This window comes from Xiphophorus maculatus, chromosome 17, assembly GCF_002775205.1.
Source record: "Xiphophorus maculatus strain JP 163 A chromosome 17, X_maculatus-5.0-male, whole genome shotgun sequence".
NCBI lineage: Eukaryota > Metazoa > Chordata > Actinopteri > Cyprinodontiformes > Poeciliidae > Xiphophorus > Xiphophorus maculatus.
In genome coordinates this window covers 16,239,277-16,254,706 of record NC_036459.1, presented here as the reverse complement: position 1 = coordinate 16,254,706, position 15,430 = coordinate 16,239,277, and the positions used below count along the sequence as shown (strand labels likewise).

The 15,430-nt window shown below is 45.6% G+C and overlaps 1 protein-coding gene across 12 annotated transcripts in view; it reads right to left on the bottom strand.

The window, feature by feature from the left end:
- The window catches only part of nav3 (neuron navigator 3), a 283,136-nt gene that overhangs the window by 60,985 nt on the left and 206,721 nt on the right, over nucleotides 1-15,430 (bottom strand). For all 12 annotated transcript variants that reach the window (XM_023350561.1, XM_023350555.1, XM_023350557.1 and 9 more), the window contains one exon: nucleotides 1,199-1,432. In XM_023350561.1, the coding sequence (XP_023206329.1) occupies nucleotides 1,199-1,432 (234 nt within the window). The remainder of the gene's footprint in view (nucleotides 1-1,198; nucleotides 1,433-15,430) is intronic.

Sequence of the window (15,430 nt, the reverse complement as noted above, 5' to 3'; positions counted from 1 at the left end):
TGATGTGTTAGATGTAAGCTTCTGACCACATTATTATGATCATTGTTTAAATGTTTGGAACACCTTTTGTCTGTGGAGTGTGCTCATGTGGAAGTGAGTAAATGTGGAATAGGAAGAGGTTTCACACATCTCTTGACTTTTTTACAACATACAGTATATTGCCATAGTAATCAATGAAGGTCACCAGCCGGAGAGGCACTATAATGTTTTCAACAAAACTTGTCTCTTTTCTTATTGAGGTAATCTGTCAGCTTATCGAGAACCAGCAACGGCTGCGGAAATGCATCATCTGAATCTTCCCGTTGAAGGCTTGAAAAACCAAAGACAGCCTTGGTGGATGACAGCAGCCTATTTGTATTGATGCAGAGAGAAAGAAAAGTGTGGCCTTGGGTTGCCGTTTAAATAGCCAGCTAAACATGAATTTCTGAGTGCTTTTTGGACAAAGGCAATATGAAAAAGGCTGAATGAAAATGAGTCATGTCACTTGTCAAAAAGACCTTGAAAGTAATGCTAAACTACTTAACTACGTAGAGATTCTGCTGCAGTGGCAGAGACCCCCCCGCTCCCAAATATCTGTAGCTACCAGTTTTGCGGGTTTACAGACCGAAAAGTTTCCGCATTCTTTTTTGCAAAATAGCTAATGCTCAGACAGATTTGTTGGACATCATCTTTAAACCTTATGAGCTTCAAAGATGATAGACAGACTCTTTCTTACACATGATTATACTGTCTATACTTTACCATTTTTGTTCTGTCTGTATGTTTTGGGTCATTTTCAAAGTAGAAGTCAAGTCCTTTTCAGCCTCTACCATGTTTTATTTGCGATTGCTCTGTATTTAGCTCCATCCATCTTCTAACACTCACACATGAATAGATTCAGGTGCTTCTCATATACACCGTACGTTGAGCTCCAGTTGCCACTAACATCTTGTATTGACTTACACCGTACATTTTTCAGTGTCATTTACATGCGTATGTTTGTCGGGTTTGTTTTCTCGCTTTCTGCAGGTGTGGAGGCAGACTTCTGGGGTGCCGACTTCTCTCTATGCTTCTTTCTATTTCCTTTCTTTTTCATCTCTGTGTCCGTCACATTTCAAATCAACCCAAAGCAATTTCTAATAAAGTTTTATAAGTCACTGCAAAAGAATAGGGAAAGAATCTTAGAAATTAATGAGTTTTCCGGAACTGAGTAACACACCTGGAGGGGTCCGAGTGGCTGCTGTATCGGCCCGTGTTGGGGGCGGCGCCCGCTGTGCTGGACCTGGGCGCAGGATATCCGCTGGGCATGGAGGGGGCTTCGCCTGCCTGGAGACGTGGGGTTTGAGACTGGCCAAGACGCCAGGCCATGGGGGAGGAGCGAGCAGCGAGAGCGGGGAGACTCCGCCCGTTCACCTCGGTCGTCACTGTGGTGTCGAAGGTTGTTTCTAACGTACTGCGCAAAGAGAAGGGTAAAAAAAGAACAAAATATAAACTTATTGCAGCAAAGTTACAGACCATGTTACTGATTCATCAACTAATACTTAAACATTGACATGTAAAGGGCTGATCAAATGTTCAACAGCAGAATCTCAGTTGCTTTTAGTGCCATTAGGGTGTATATCAGGCAAATACAATACAGCGTTCATTTTCTTTCATTTTTAAAATTCACTGATAAACTAATAATGATTTAAGCACCTTATTATGGAAAATACACAATGGCTTAAATGCATAAACACAAACAGCCCATCCAATCTGACTGAGCTTTTCACAAAGAAACATTGGCAAGAAATTCAGTCCCCATAGAAAGACTGGCAAATATATCATTAAAGACTTATGCTTTAAATTAAAACATTGACAGAGTTCTACAATTTCCATACAAAGACTCCAAACAAAGATGAATTATTGTAAGTCTACAGGGAAAGCCATTTCCCATGTAGCTGCACATGAATCTTTTCACAGACAGCAAAGGTTGCCAGTTGTGGTACCTTGTAGGAGCGCTCCCTGCTGGAAAAAGGAGTGCACCGCATGCTTTTCATGAAAAAGAATCCACAGAGATGCACTGATTTGAATCTTCGGGAAAGATCTGCTATTTTTCTAATGAAATAACAAAGATTTATGCAACTCTGTTGTGTTAGATAAAAACATATTCCTATAGAAACAGAACAGGATTGTGGTTTTGACTCATTTTCAGCAAGAAACCACCTAAAAAAGACTGAGTCCAGAAACATTCTTTCACAGCGACTTAGCATTTCCTGCAGTACTTTCATATCTTAAGATTTTTGGATGATTCGTCTCTGTGAGTGGGAGGAAAAGCCTATTTGAAATCCTGTTTCAGTAGACTGACCGTCATTATGTGGCAAAGACAAATGCCATCTTAACGCAGCGTCTCAAAGATAGCAGGGAGAGGTGTGAGAACAGCTCTGTGTGTGCGTGGGCGTGTGTGTGTGTGTGCGTGTGTGTGTGTGTGTGTGTGTATTGGCGAGAAAGGAGAGAACACTGCACCACACAGTAATGCCAAGTGCCAACATGAGAAGGGCAGCAATGCCAGCCATGTTCATGACTAATCTCTATCAACACCCTCTGAGGCTGCTGCACGCACAATGACGCAGGGATTCAATTCCAGGCAATTGCAGAGTTTCAGCAATCAATTAGCCACCATCTAAATCAGAATCACTTAGCTGTTGATAATGCAGGTTGCTAAATCAGCTTATCTGTATCTGAGACAGCAGCAGCAGAGAGAATGATCAGAATGATAAACGGAACGACGAAAAGCAAAAAGAAACAATTCCTGTTCTTCTGAGCAAAGTTTCCTTGAAATGGCAGTGAGGATTATGTTTTTTTCTTTTTGTTTAAATTACGCAAAACTGGGCTCATAAGTAAAACCTAAGTTAATGAATGTCTAAATGTATTTAAAATGTGTTTCATGTTGAATTAATGGGCTTAATTTAACCTACGAGTTAAAAAAATGTCAAAGTTTCAAAATTGGCAAATACTTCACCGTCCACAGAAAGATCTAAATACACTTCAAGTGTCTTTTTATGAATTAAAAAGTGTTAATTTATATGCAACCAACCAATTATTCCAAGCAGAAACGCGTTTAAAGTGTGAGTAACTAAAATTCAATAGGGGGACTAATTATTTTCAAAAGAAAAACTTTGTTTAATGAAAGCCAAACCAAATAGGGATGTACGGCTTGCGGTGTACCTGAAGACTGATGGGTCAGCAAGAAACATTTTTAGCTTGGTTTATGTTTGATGGCTGTACATTCAGTGTGAAAAAGACTTGTGGAATCAGGCCGACAACCTTTGCAGCAATTATACTCTGTGCGTTTCATCTCCATTCTAGCCCACATTCTGCTAGACTCTAGGGGGCAGTGTAGGTCGCCTACAGCAAGCATACAACATAGTTGGTAGTAGCAACATGGCAAAACCTGTGAGCGTGGTGGTCTGTATTGGTGGGACCCTCAATATGTCTTTGCAAACCTCCATTCCACAAGCTCTTGCTCGTTCAATAGCTTTTTCCGCACAGAACTGTCCACGCAGTTACAAAATTTCAGAGGTGTGTGGAGTGAAAAATTTTGCCCCCACGATGTCGTGCAAAAGGATTTTACTGGTGAAATGACTGAATTTGACTGCACTGTGCCACGCGGACAAAAGGTCCAGCATAAACCAAGAGTAAGTGCTTTAAAAACGACACTGATGCTTCCAGCTGCTAATGTTTAATCTTAGGAATAAAGGGATTAATTACAGTTACAGCTTGGAGCACACACACAGGATGTGCTGCTGTGGTTTTGTTTTTGACTGGCTTTGACGGGTTCCAGCTAACGTGCGCTGGTCCAGACAACAAAAGGGTGTGGTCTGCTGTGTAGCGCCAGCCCTCGTGCCGTAGGGTTCATACAAGTCGAAACCAGACACCATAATGAAAGCATTTAAGAATGCTTAAATCCTTTGGCCAGTGCAACTGTTGGTTACCATGGAGACTGAATGCATTGACCTGGACAGAAATCGCTAACCAAGAGGTCACTGATTTCACAGGTAACTTCCTGTGATGGTTTGGTGTCAAGACATTTGATCAAGTGCTACTTCCCTCCTGAGGGCTGTTCTAACATCTGAAGGAAGGAAGTCTTACCTTCCTCAACATCCTCTGGAGAAGAAAAAATCAATTTCACTTTATTGCATATTTTGATATATTTATCAAATGACTATAGACCTCTAGTAAAATATAGTTACATAACCTTAACCCGCTCTAAATCCAAATCACATTTTCCAGAGAGCTAGCACCTTTTCTTTCTATCTCTGCTTCACCCAGGCATTGGGTGTCACACACAACTATAAGTAAAAAAGATAAACCTCAGTGGGGATTATTTTATGTTTTGCCATGAGCTCAGTTGGAGAAGAATGCCTGTTGACAGCAGGGGGAAATGTATTGCTGAGCATTTCTAAATATAAATACACCGTCTCCTACCGCTGCTAATGAGCGCTCGATATACCAGTCAGTTCTTGGACGGGGCATTGTTTGGAGATTCTATCTCCAGAGCAATTTGTCAAATGTATTGAGCTAATGCTATGTTCAATATTAGCCACAGTGGCAGCTCGAAACTCCAAATATCTGTTGGTGAAACATTCAGTACAATATTCCGCTCTGTGGGGAACATAAAAACACCAGCTTTGACCTTTTAACCTGAACTGATGGTTGGTTACCAGGTCACTTCAAAACGTTCTTAAGTCTAGCCAAGATAGGGTGTCATTCCTTATAATTAGCATCCTGCTGTCTACAAAATATGAACATTTAATGGCCTCGACAGTTGAGTTCAAGACGAACTTTTACTGAATGTCTGTCAATATTCATTAAACACGTTTTTAATGAAAATGTCTAATACGTTAAAAGATTCAGATCCACTATTGGTTGTATGTTCAAATATGAATTGTGTTAAGCCCCGGGTGTCATTGATGTCTACGTGAGTTCTGGTTTTTAAGAGATTAAGAAACTGATTGCTTCTTGATTAATTACAAGACTGACTTGTTTATGAACTTTTGTACTGTACTATAGCTTGATCATGCAATACAACTGAGACGGACCTTGTTTTCTCAAGTTTTAGAGCCTCTGCGGTCAGTTTCCCATACATGCACACATGCAGTGTCAGAACAGTCAAGTCACTTTCCATTTACCATTGCAGACTGAAAACTCATCTTCTCCAGAGGTGGCTTGATTGCCTTCATCAAGTTGAATCATACCACTTTACCTCAGAATGGCAATTCTGACGAGAACATTGTGAAATGTTGAGAAGTGCCTCTGACTCTGACCCATTATTACCACTGGGCACATGTCATTTGGTAGTTTCAGGGCCACCGTGATCGCAGATTGCTTTGTGTGGCGGATAATATTCTGTAAAGATTTCATACATGTACTCGAACTGCACAAACAGCCATCTCGTCAATTCCAGAGCCGTGTGTCTGCTCCCCTGGTGTAAACACAAAGCAAACCCGACCCAGTAAAGCTATTATGTTCAGAATATCCCGCAGCGTCTGCTGAACCCTCCAAGGAGTAGGGACATGGATAGCTCTGTTGTTGTGCTGGGTTCACTGTCAAGGAACAGTCTGTCTTCAATCACTTCTTCCTCCCTATGTCGAACAGCAGCATTTTTTTATTGTCTGAATGACATTTTGTTATTGGGCCGAAATCCCTGTCGTAAAAAAAGCAAAGATAGTTGAGTGGAAGGAGATTTTCCAGTTGCAAAATATATGCGATTTTGAATTAGATTTAGATTATTGGATGCATTCGATAAAAATTGTCATAATGTGCGGGTGGTGAGAGTGGTGAGGCAGACGCTGTAGACCCAGGTGGGATGAAAATGATCATTTTAATGGTGAATAAGTCCAGGAACAAGCAGCAGGCACAAGGAAACACTGACAACGAATAGACTAGACGTAGACGAGGACCCGACGAGGAACAAAGAACACAGGTGGAGTTAAATACACGGGAGGGTAATCACAGAGACGAGACACACCTGGGAACAATCAAGGGGAGGACAGGACAACGAAGAGACTAAAGGACACAGAAAACTCTAAATAAACACAGAAAAACACAGATCCTGACAGTACCCCCCCCTCAAGGGCGGCTACCAGACGCCCACAAAACAAAAACACAACAAGGGTGGGCGGAGGGGCGCTGGACGGGGGGCCAGAGTCCAGAAAAACAAAAAACAACCCACCATCGTGGGCGGAAACACAGGGAGGGCCAAGAGTCCAAAAACAACAAAAAACTACCCACAGGGTGGGCGGAGGCAAAGGAGGCGGGAACCACAGAGGCGGTCCGGCGGCCGTCCGCGGCGCTGGAGGCGGGAACCACGGAGGCGGTCCGGCGGTCGACCGCGGCGGCGGGAACCACGGAGGCGGTCCGGCGGCCGTCCGCGGCGCTGGAGGCGGGAACCACGGAGGCGGTCCGGCGGCCGTCCGCGGCGCTGGAGGCGGGAACCACAGAGGCGGTCCGGCGGCCGTCCGCGGCGCTGGAGGCGGGAACCACGGAGGCGGTCCGGCGGTCGACCGCGGCGCTGGAGGCGGGAACCACAGAGGCGGTCCGGCGGCCGACCGCGACGCTGGAGGCGGGAACCACGGAGGCGGTCCGGCGGCCGTCCGTGGCGCTGGAGGCGGGAACCATGGAGGCGGGAACCACGGAGGCGGTCCGGCGGCCGTCCGCGGCGCTGGAGGCGGGAACCACGGAGGCGGTCCGGCGGCCGTCCGCGGCGCTGGAGGTGGCGATGAGTCCCGGGGACCGCCCACAGACGGCGACGACGAGCCCCCCGAGGCAGGGTCTCTGGTGGAGCACAGGGGGTCTCGGTCGGAACGCTGGGGGTCTCGGGTGGAACACTGGGAGTCTCGGTCTCGGGTGGAACGCAGGGAGTCTCGGTCTCGGGTGGAACGCAGGGAGTCTCGGTCTCGGGTGGAACGCAGGGAGTCTCGGTCTCGGGTGGAACGCAGGGAGTCTCGGTCTCGGGTGGAACGCAGGGAGTCTCGGGTGGAACGCAGGGAGTCTCGGGTGGAACGCAGGGAGTCTCGGTCTCGGGTGGAACGCTGGAGGTCAGGGTCTCAGGAGGAACGCTGGAGGTCAGGGTCTCAGGAGGAACGCTGGAGGTCAGGGTCTCTGGAGGAACGCTGGAGGTCAGGGTCTCTGGAGGAACGCTGGAGGTCAGGATCTCTGGAGGAACGCAGGGAGTCAGAGTCGGAACGCAGGGAGTCTCGGAAGGAACGCTGGGAGTCTGGGTCTCGGAAGGAACACTGGGAGTCTCGGAAGGAACACTGGGAGTCTCGGAAGGAACACTGGGAGTCTCGGAAGGTGCGCCGGCTGGAACGCCGGCTGATTCGGCCTCGGGTGCGCCGGCTGGAGGTGAGCCGGAGCGGAGCCTCGGGGCCGGCTGCGGGGGCGAGCCGCAGCGAAGCCTGGGAACCGGCTGCGGGGGCGAGCCGCAGCGAAGCCTGGGAACCGGCTGCGGGGGCGAGCCGCAGCGGAGCCTGGGAACCGGCAGCGGAGGTGACAGCTCCGGAAGGCGACGAGGGGCCGGGTCCACCGGCGGCTCACGTCGCTGTCTCCGGGCGGCCTGGGGTGCGCCGGCTGGAACACCGGCTGATTCGGCCTGGGGTGCGCCGGCTGGAACACCGGCTGATTCGGCCTGCGGTGCGCCGGCTGGAACGCCGGCTGATTCGGCCTGCGGTGCGCCGGCTGGAACGCCGGCTGAGGCCTCGGGTGCGCCGGCTGGAACGCCGGCTGAAACGGCCTCGGGTGCGCCGGCTGGAACGCCGGCTGAAACGGCCCCGGGTGCGCCGGCCGCACCGGTTGGGGGTGCTGGTCCCGGAGCTGGAGCTGGATCCGGGCTGGCGGAGAGACTGTGCGGCTTGGGAGGCAGAGGTTCGCCAGCCATGACGGCTAGAGCCGCCATACGCTCCCACTCTGCCTCCCTCTGCAACTCCACCAACCCCGGGTGCGGAAAGCGAGGAACCCAGTAGTCCAACAGGAGCCCCAAGCGGATGGCGAAACCGAGCCGTCGGATGGCAGCGTACGGCTTGGCCATCGCCTCCTTATACTCGCTGATCGTTTCCGTCAGCTCCTTTATATCTTCTGGGTCCATGATGTAAAACTAAAAAATTAGCGTGCCTCACCGTTCGTCCTGGTCGGGTCCTTCTGTCATAAAGTGCGGGTGGTGAGAGTGGTGAGGCAGACGCTGTAGACCCAGGTGGGATGAAAATGATCATTTTAATGGTGAATAAGTCCAGGAACAAGCAGCAGGCACAAGGAAACACTGACAACGAATAGACTAGACGTAGACGAGGACCCGACGAGGAACAAAGAACACAGGTGGAGTTAAATACACGGGAGGGTAATCACAGAGACGAGACACACCTGGGAACAATCAAGGGGAGGACAGGACAACGAAGAGACTAAAGGACACAGAAAACTCTAAATAAACACAGAAAAACACAGATCCTGACAAAAATGCTTATCTAGGGGTGTGCTGTGGTGGCGCAGGGGGTTAGCACGCCCCACGTTTGGAGGCCTTAATCCTCGACGCGGACGTCGCGGGTTCGACTCCCGGTCCTGACGACCTTTGCCGCATGTCTTCCCCCCTCTCCTCACCCTCCTTCCTGTCTGCCTACTGTAGAAAAAATACGAGCCACTAGCGCCACAAAAACTCTTCAGAGAAAAAAAACAAAAAAAATGCTTATCTAAATAAAGATAGTTTATAGCTTGGCTAGTACTTGCCACCTGTAGCACTTACATTATCCACCAGAGTGATTAGGAAGTGTATAGCCTTCAATACAGTGAGTCTGTGAGGGCGACACTAGTTTAGTTGACTAAGGCCTCAAAAATGCCATTATCAAAAATAACATCTTAAATCCCATTTTTTTAGGTGGCTAGCTTCTATGTAAACTATAATAACATTTCTATTGATTCATCATTTTGTTTGTGTTAGCATGCCAAATGATTTTCAAAATTTTGGAAAAATTAGCTATTTTTAAAAGTTAAGGACATTGCCTTATCCTACATTTCTTTTGAATTAAAGATTAAAACATATGGGGCGTGCCATGGTGGCGGAGGGGTTAGCGCGACCCACATTCAGGCAAAACGTGGCCTCGACGCGGCTGTCGCGGGTTCGACTCCCGGACCCGACGACGTTTACCGCATGTCTTCCCCTCTCTCCTTCCCCCTTTCCTGTCAGCCTACTTTGAAAAAAATGGACACTACAGCCCACAAAAAGACTCCTTGCAGGGCGATAAAAAAAAAAAAAAAGATTAAAACATATTTTTACAAAATCCCAATAGAAGCCTACAGCAAACTGCAGCACATATAAAACACCACTGGCAAACAATAAAGTCGGATAAACAATCTTAGAGCTAACTGGTTTTCACCTTCCACTCCAAATAATCTCAAGATGACTGTAGTAGTTTTAATCAATCACAAATCAAAACCAAAGCATTTCCTTTTATTAGGCCCGAGCAGCAAAGCGCTGCGAAGGCCTATTGTATCTGTACTGTTTCTTATTATTATTCTTCTTACGATTCTGCCCCCCTCTTCGTGCGCCTTTTTGGGGGCTTTATCATATTCAAAAACTCACCAAACTTGGCGGAAGCGACTAGGCGGTTTAAAAATTTTGAATTTTAAGGTCGTCGCAAAAATCGCAAAAAAAATTGCTCAACGGCAGCAACTAGCAATTTTCAACAGACCCATTGCTATTCACTTACTTCATCGTAGAGACTTGAAATTCGGTACAGTTGTAGAGCTCACTAAGACGCTCAGAATTTACAAGTAATGTCATAGTGCAAGTATCACAGGAAGTCGGCCATTTTGTATTGAAGGTCCATTTTTTACCTCGAGTTTGACGTTTACAGCCTTCGCATTTGATCGAACTCCTCCTAGGGATTTCGATTGATCGGCTTCAAACTCGGTCAGTCTGATCATAAGGCATGTCTGATTTAAAGTTATCAAATTGGTGAGTTTTGGAGCATGTTGAAGGGGGGTTACCAGGGGTCAAAGTTCACCTACACGCCATGAAACAAAAACCTCTTATATTTCATATACAAAAACACATAGAGGGACCAAACTTTCAGTGATTGATCGGCATCGGGTGTCCTAAAATACCCTGCAGTGAAATTTTTTTTTTATGTAGGCCACGCCCCCTGAGAACAGGAAGTGTCATGTTTTACTGTGAACGGTCGCTATCTTAGCCCTTTGACCTAATCAACATGAAACTGTGTCCAGAGACAGAAGACATGTTGGTGTGTTGTGGATTCCAACCCCGACCGGCTGCGATGAAGCAGGTGGGCGTGGCGGCGTTGCGAACGCCATCGAATTTCGTTTGGCTCTGAATTCCACAGTTTCGGGGTGAGCTGCTCCAAACTCACTAGGATGGATCCTTATCCATCCCCGAACAGGAATCCATAGCGATATTTGGTGGGCGTGGCCTAATTTTTCTATAGCGACCCCTAGAGTATTTTAAATGAACAGCCCCAAGCCATGCTTAAACCTAGAATTACGAAACTTGGTACACATGTGTATCTTGTCGGGACGTACAAAAAAGTCTCTTAGAGCCATGCTCTAAACCCAACAGGAAGTCGGCCATTTTAGATTGAAGTTCATTTGACCTCGATTTTGACGTTTACAGCCTTTGCATTTGATCGAACTCCTCCTAGGGATTTCGATTGATCGGCTTCAAACTCGGTCAGTCTGATCATAAGGCATGTCTGATTTAAAGTTATCAAATTGGTGACTGTATGAGCTTGCTGAAGGGGGTTACCAGGGGTCAAAGTTCACCTACTCGCCATGAAACACGAAACTCTTATATATCCTGCACAGAAACTCACAGAGATGCCAAACTTTAAATTATTGATCATCATTAGGTGTCCAAAAATACCCTGTGGTCAAATGATGACATCACTTAGGCCACGCCCCCTGAGAACAGGAAGTGTCATGTTTTACTGTGAACGGTCGCTATCTTAGCCCTTTGACATAATCAATATTAAACTGTGTCCAGAGACAGAAGACATGTTGGTGTGTTGAGGATTCAAGCCCTGACTGGCTGCGATGAAGCAGCTGGCTGTGGCGGCGTGGCGAAGTGACCTGTAAGGCCGATGCCATACGTTTGCTTCTAGATTCCACATATTTCGACCGAGCTGCACCAAACTTGGCCTGACTCATCCTGGTGTGATGCCTGACAATGCTATGTCATCATATTATGACGTCATCTAAGCCCCGCCCCCTCAGAATGAATTAGACAGATCTTCTGTGTAATTACATAATAAACAGTCCATGTTCGTTGTTTGTAGGGCAATGCTGCCCTCTGCTGCCCACTGAAATAGTTTCATTATTTCAGTAATTCGACACCAGAGGGCAGCATTGCCCTACGGAATGAAAGTTCAATGTTGTAATGGAGGAAAAAATTAAATAATTAGTAATTCTAACACAAAAACTCACAGAGACACCAAACGTTCAGTGATTGATCATAATCGAGTGTCCAATAATATCCAATGGTCAAATGATGACATCACTTAGGCCCCGCCCCCTCGGAACAGGAAGTGCTATTTTTTTACTTGGAAAGCTCCGTTTATGGCTCTCTTGACCTAATCAAGATGATTCGGATGATAAACTCTGTCAATGCTCGCTGCTGGCTGAACCGTGTGGGCGTGGCAAAATGGCGAATATCAGTCCCTCGCCATATGCATACGTTTGGCTCTTATTCACGCATGGATCATCCGATTGGCGCCAAACTGGATATGTATGACCTTTGTTCACCTCTAAAGAGCCCAACGGGTTTGAGATGTAATTTGACAACACTGCGCCCCCTAAGTTGATACATCGGCCGTATCTCCTCGACGCATCGACCGATCTGCGCCAGATTTTTCGACAGTCGTCGGGGAGCGCCGCCGAACGCATTCACGCGTGTCGCCCGGTGGACGGGCGGGGAAAATGCGCGACAGCTTCTGCGGCGGCTGGCGGGCGGCGGTGCTGGAGACTGCGCCGGAGCTTCCGCACTGGCGAGCGGGCTGCGGCTCTGGAAAACGCGCGAGAGCTTCTGCGGTGGCTGGAACCCCCGCGGTGGCCAATAGGCCGGAGCGGCGCTTGCTGCGAGGGCCGCCCGAGGCTGCTTGCAGCTTTAATTCTTCTTGGACTTAGACAAGGAAGGAGGCTTTCTCTAACAACACTTGGTGCTAACCTGGTCACGTGGCTGTGAGCAAACATTTCTGCAGCCCACATGCTGAACTGCTTAGCCGCGGAGCTACAGGCCACTCCACACAGGAGGATTTCATATGCCATCTTTAGCTGTTGCTCTGCTAACCAAGCAGCCATGTGTGAGGTCATCGCCTTGTTGCTGTGATACGCCACACCGAGGCTCTGTTGTTGTGTCTGTTGCGTAGTCTTGGGACTTTAAAAGTATAAGAGGGCTGTATTAATATAAGCTTGCTTTATTTTGGTGAACATCACAGCTGTTACACACACCAGGCCCTGCAGCACTGAACAGGATGTAAAAATATACATGGATGGTTGATCAACGGATGGCTGTGTGGATGATTGGATGGACGGACGAACGGCCAGTCGGATGGTTCGATGATTACTACATAGTCATGATAATTTATGTTTGTCTCTTTTATTCAGTGTCTTTGCCAGAGTTGGGTAGTAATTTACTCATGTAACCTTTGGAAAAATGTAACTGTTCTGTACTTTTTACTTTTATTTCAGTAATTTTATTATGAAGTACCGTTACTTTTACTTGAGTAAAATGTCTGCAGGCTCTACCTGCTGTGAGTAAAGTCGCTGAATGAAAAACAATCTTGATTAGAGTAAATATTCACCAGACACACACCTGCAACTTTTGTTAAAGTTTCATGAGTTTTATATTGAAATAAACTGATGTGAAACAGTTTGGTTTCACTATAATTTTGTTGTTTTGTAATCATGTTATTCATATGAACTATTTTTATTTTGGTCTTTAAAATACCAAAATTTTCACCTAATTTTGCATTTTGGTGGCGATGTAATTTTTAAATATTAAATGATTGAGCATCTGGTTTGATCAGTTACTCAGTACTTCAGCAACCTTTATACCAAATACTTTTTTACTCTTTCTTGAGTAATTTCTTGGATGGTTTCTTTTTTTACTTTTACTTCAGTAAAAATATCCAGAAGTACCGCTGCTCTTAAGTGAGTGCAGTTTTAGGGTACTCTACCCACCTCTGGTCTTTGCGTAATGCCAGAGGTGGGTAAAAGATATTAATGTAAAGTCGTGTACATCACTTTACATTAATATCTTGATAAGCTTTGTCCTTTTCATGCTTTGGACTCTTGTAGCTGGTATGTAAACTGGTACAAAGAGGAAATGTCAAAGAAGAAGCAGGTGAGATGACAGAACTGCAACCTAACAAAAATGGCCTCATGGTGATGACGGCCATTTTTAATCCTGTGCAGCGATTAAGATGGCCTGACCAGCCTTTTTCACAAACTGAGCTCCTTCCTTACATTAAAGCTAAGCTCAGAAATCTGGCTCAAGTAGCTAATAATTATTCGCCAGATACTTCATACACACTGCTCTGGTGCCACTGATGCATATAAACGAGAAGGCCCTCCTAAGGCTTTTCAAACACTTCACAGCCCAAACCTCCAGGTCCCATTAAACACAGAGGTAATACAATGGAACTATATATATTGATCTTTCTCTGGCTGAGACTCCGCGGCGTGGAAAACCCAACACACACTCGTGTGCACACACCGCCACAGACTACCATCTGTCATGGCTGACGGCAGCCTGGCCACCATCTTCCTCTCTAAATGGGGCACAAAACACACAAAATAATAGACTGAGGGAGGAAAGGAGCGAGACGGGGAGTGAACCATTGATCAGGAGGCTGACAAATACTAATGGTTATCATTTGGTCTTTTCCCAAGATGTAATCTTTGCACCTTATGTTCTTAGATTCTCCATGAGGCCAAAGACTCAGTTTTTGTAGATGATATCAGGTCTTGGAAGACAAGATATGCAGACGGTAAGAAAGGAGAAACCCGCTTTTATTTTCATCCTTAAATGCAGAAGAGAGTTTGGCATGGCAAGCTGAAGACAGGTCTGCGTCCGACTAATAGGCAACTGGAGTACGACTTGTATTTATTTGAGGAATTTAGCTAATTTTAACACTATTTTTGTTCTGCTCGAGTACAACTTAAACATTTCTTGTTTGTCATGACTAGAGGTTTGCAGGACATATTGCTTTAAACCATTTAGTCATTAAGAGCCCATATTTGTCCCTTCCTTTTGATTACCTCTGCAGCACATTATCACTTCCTACATGCTGAAGCAGATCTGAGCATTTACAAAAGATGAGTTTAAGTAGCTGGCTGCAGCTGACAGCTGCTTTCAGCGGGAAACATCTGAAAACTCAGTGTAGGCTTTCGACTACTAACCAAAGAAGAGGCGCGCAAAGTGAGGAGGAATTAAGATGTTTATGTCACCACCTCTAAGCATGAGTCACTTATTTTTTTTATTACAAAACAAACTCTAAAATAAGAGTATGACTCTAGAAATTTTTTGTAAAACACAGACCTAAAAGTTCAATTATACTGCTGCAGAACCAGTTGTTCTTTATTTTTTTATTTTTTGCAACAAATAGAGAACAAGAAAACAATTAATATGAGGAAAACAATGAATTGTGGACAATGAAACGTCCTTTGGATTGAAATCTTTAAGGCATGGAATTCAATAATAAAAAACTATATTTTTCATTAATCAAGTTCAACAATTCTCATATTGCTATGTGCTATCCTGGTCTACTCAGTTCTTTGTCAGAACCTTGCATTTTATTCCGGGATTCCTTAGCGGTTCATTCACCTGTTTTCTTCTTTCATTTTTTTTACTTTGAGACTTGGTTTACTGTTGGTTTTGTTTTCCTTATTTGCCTGTGTCGGGCTAGGTTATGGCTTACCATTGACTTATTTTCATTGAATGATCCTACCTGCTTCCTTCCCACATTTTGGTCCATTTATTTTCAGTCTTTCTAAATGTTGAACTTGATCCAACTTATAAACTTGAGAAATGATTTACTTTCTTGAATGATTTTTAACACCTTTTGTTTCTCCTGTTGGGTGGCACATTTTCTTTCAATCAGCCAGATTTAACAGTTCAGTAACGTCTGCAAGAACTTTCTTGTACTCTATACTGGTTTGCTCAACTAAACTTACAACATAAACGAAACTGCTATCAAGTGGCCAATATGAAAGTTAATATAAGCTTAAGGTTAGTAACACAAAGTTTGTTGCAGGTCTATCTGTTACTCTAACTGGCTTTTTCTCTGAGATTTAACTGGGATTCCACATTTTTTTCATCAAACAGTGAGCTTGATTCAAGGACCTCTAAAGTCTTTAACTTTAACAGCCTTCAGGTGTTAAAGTGGAACATGTGGATGATTAAATGTACACA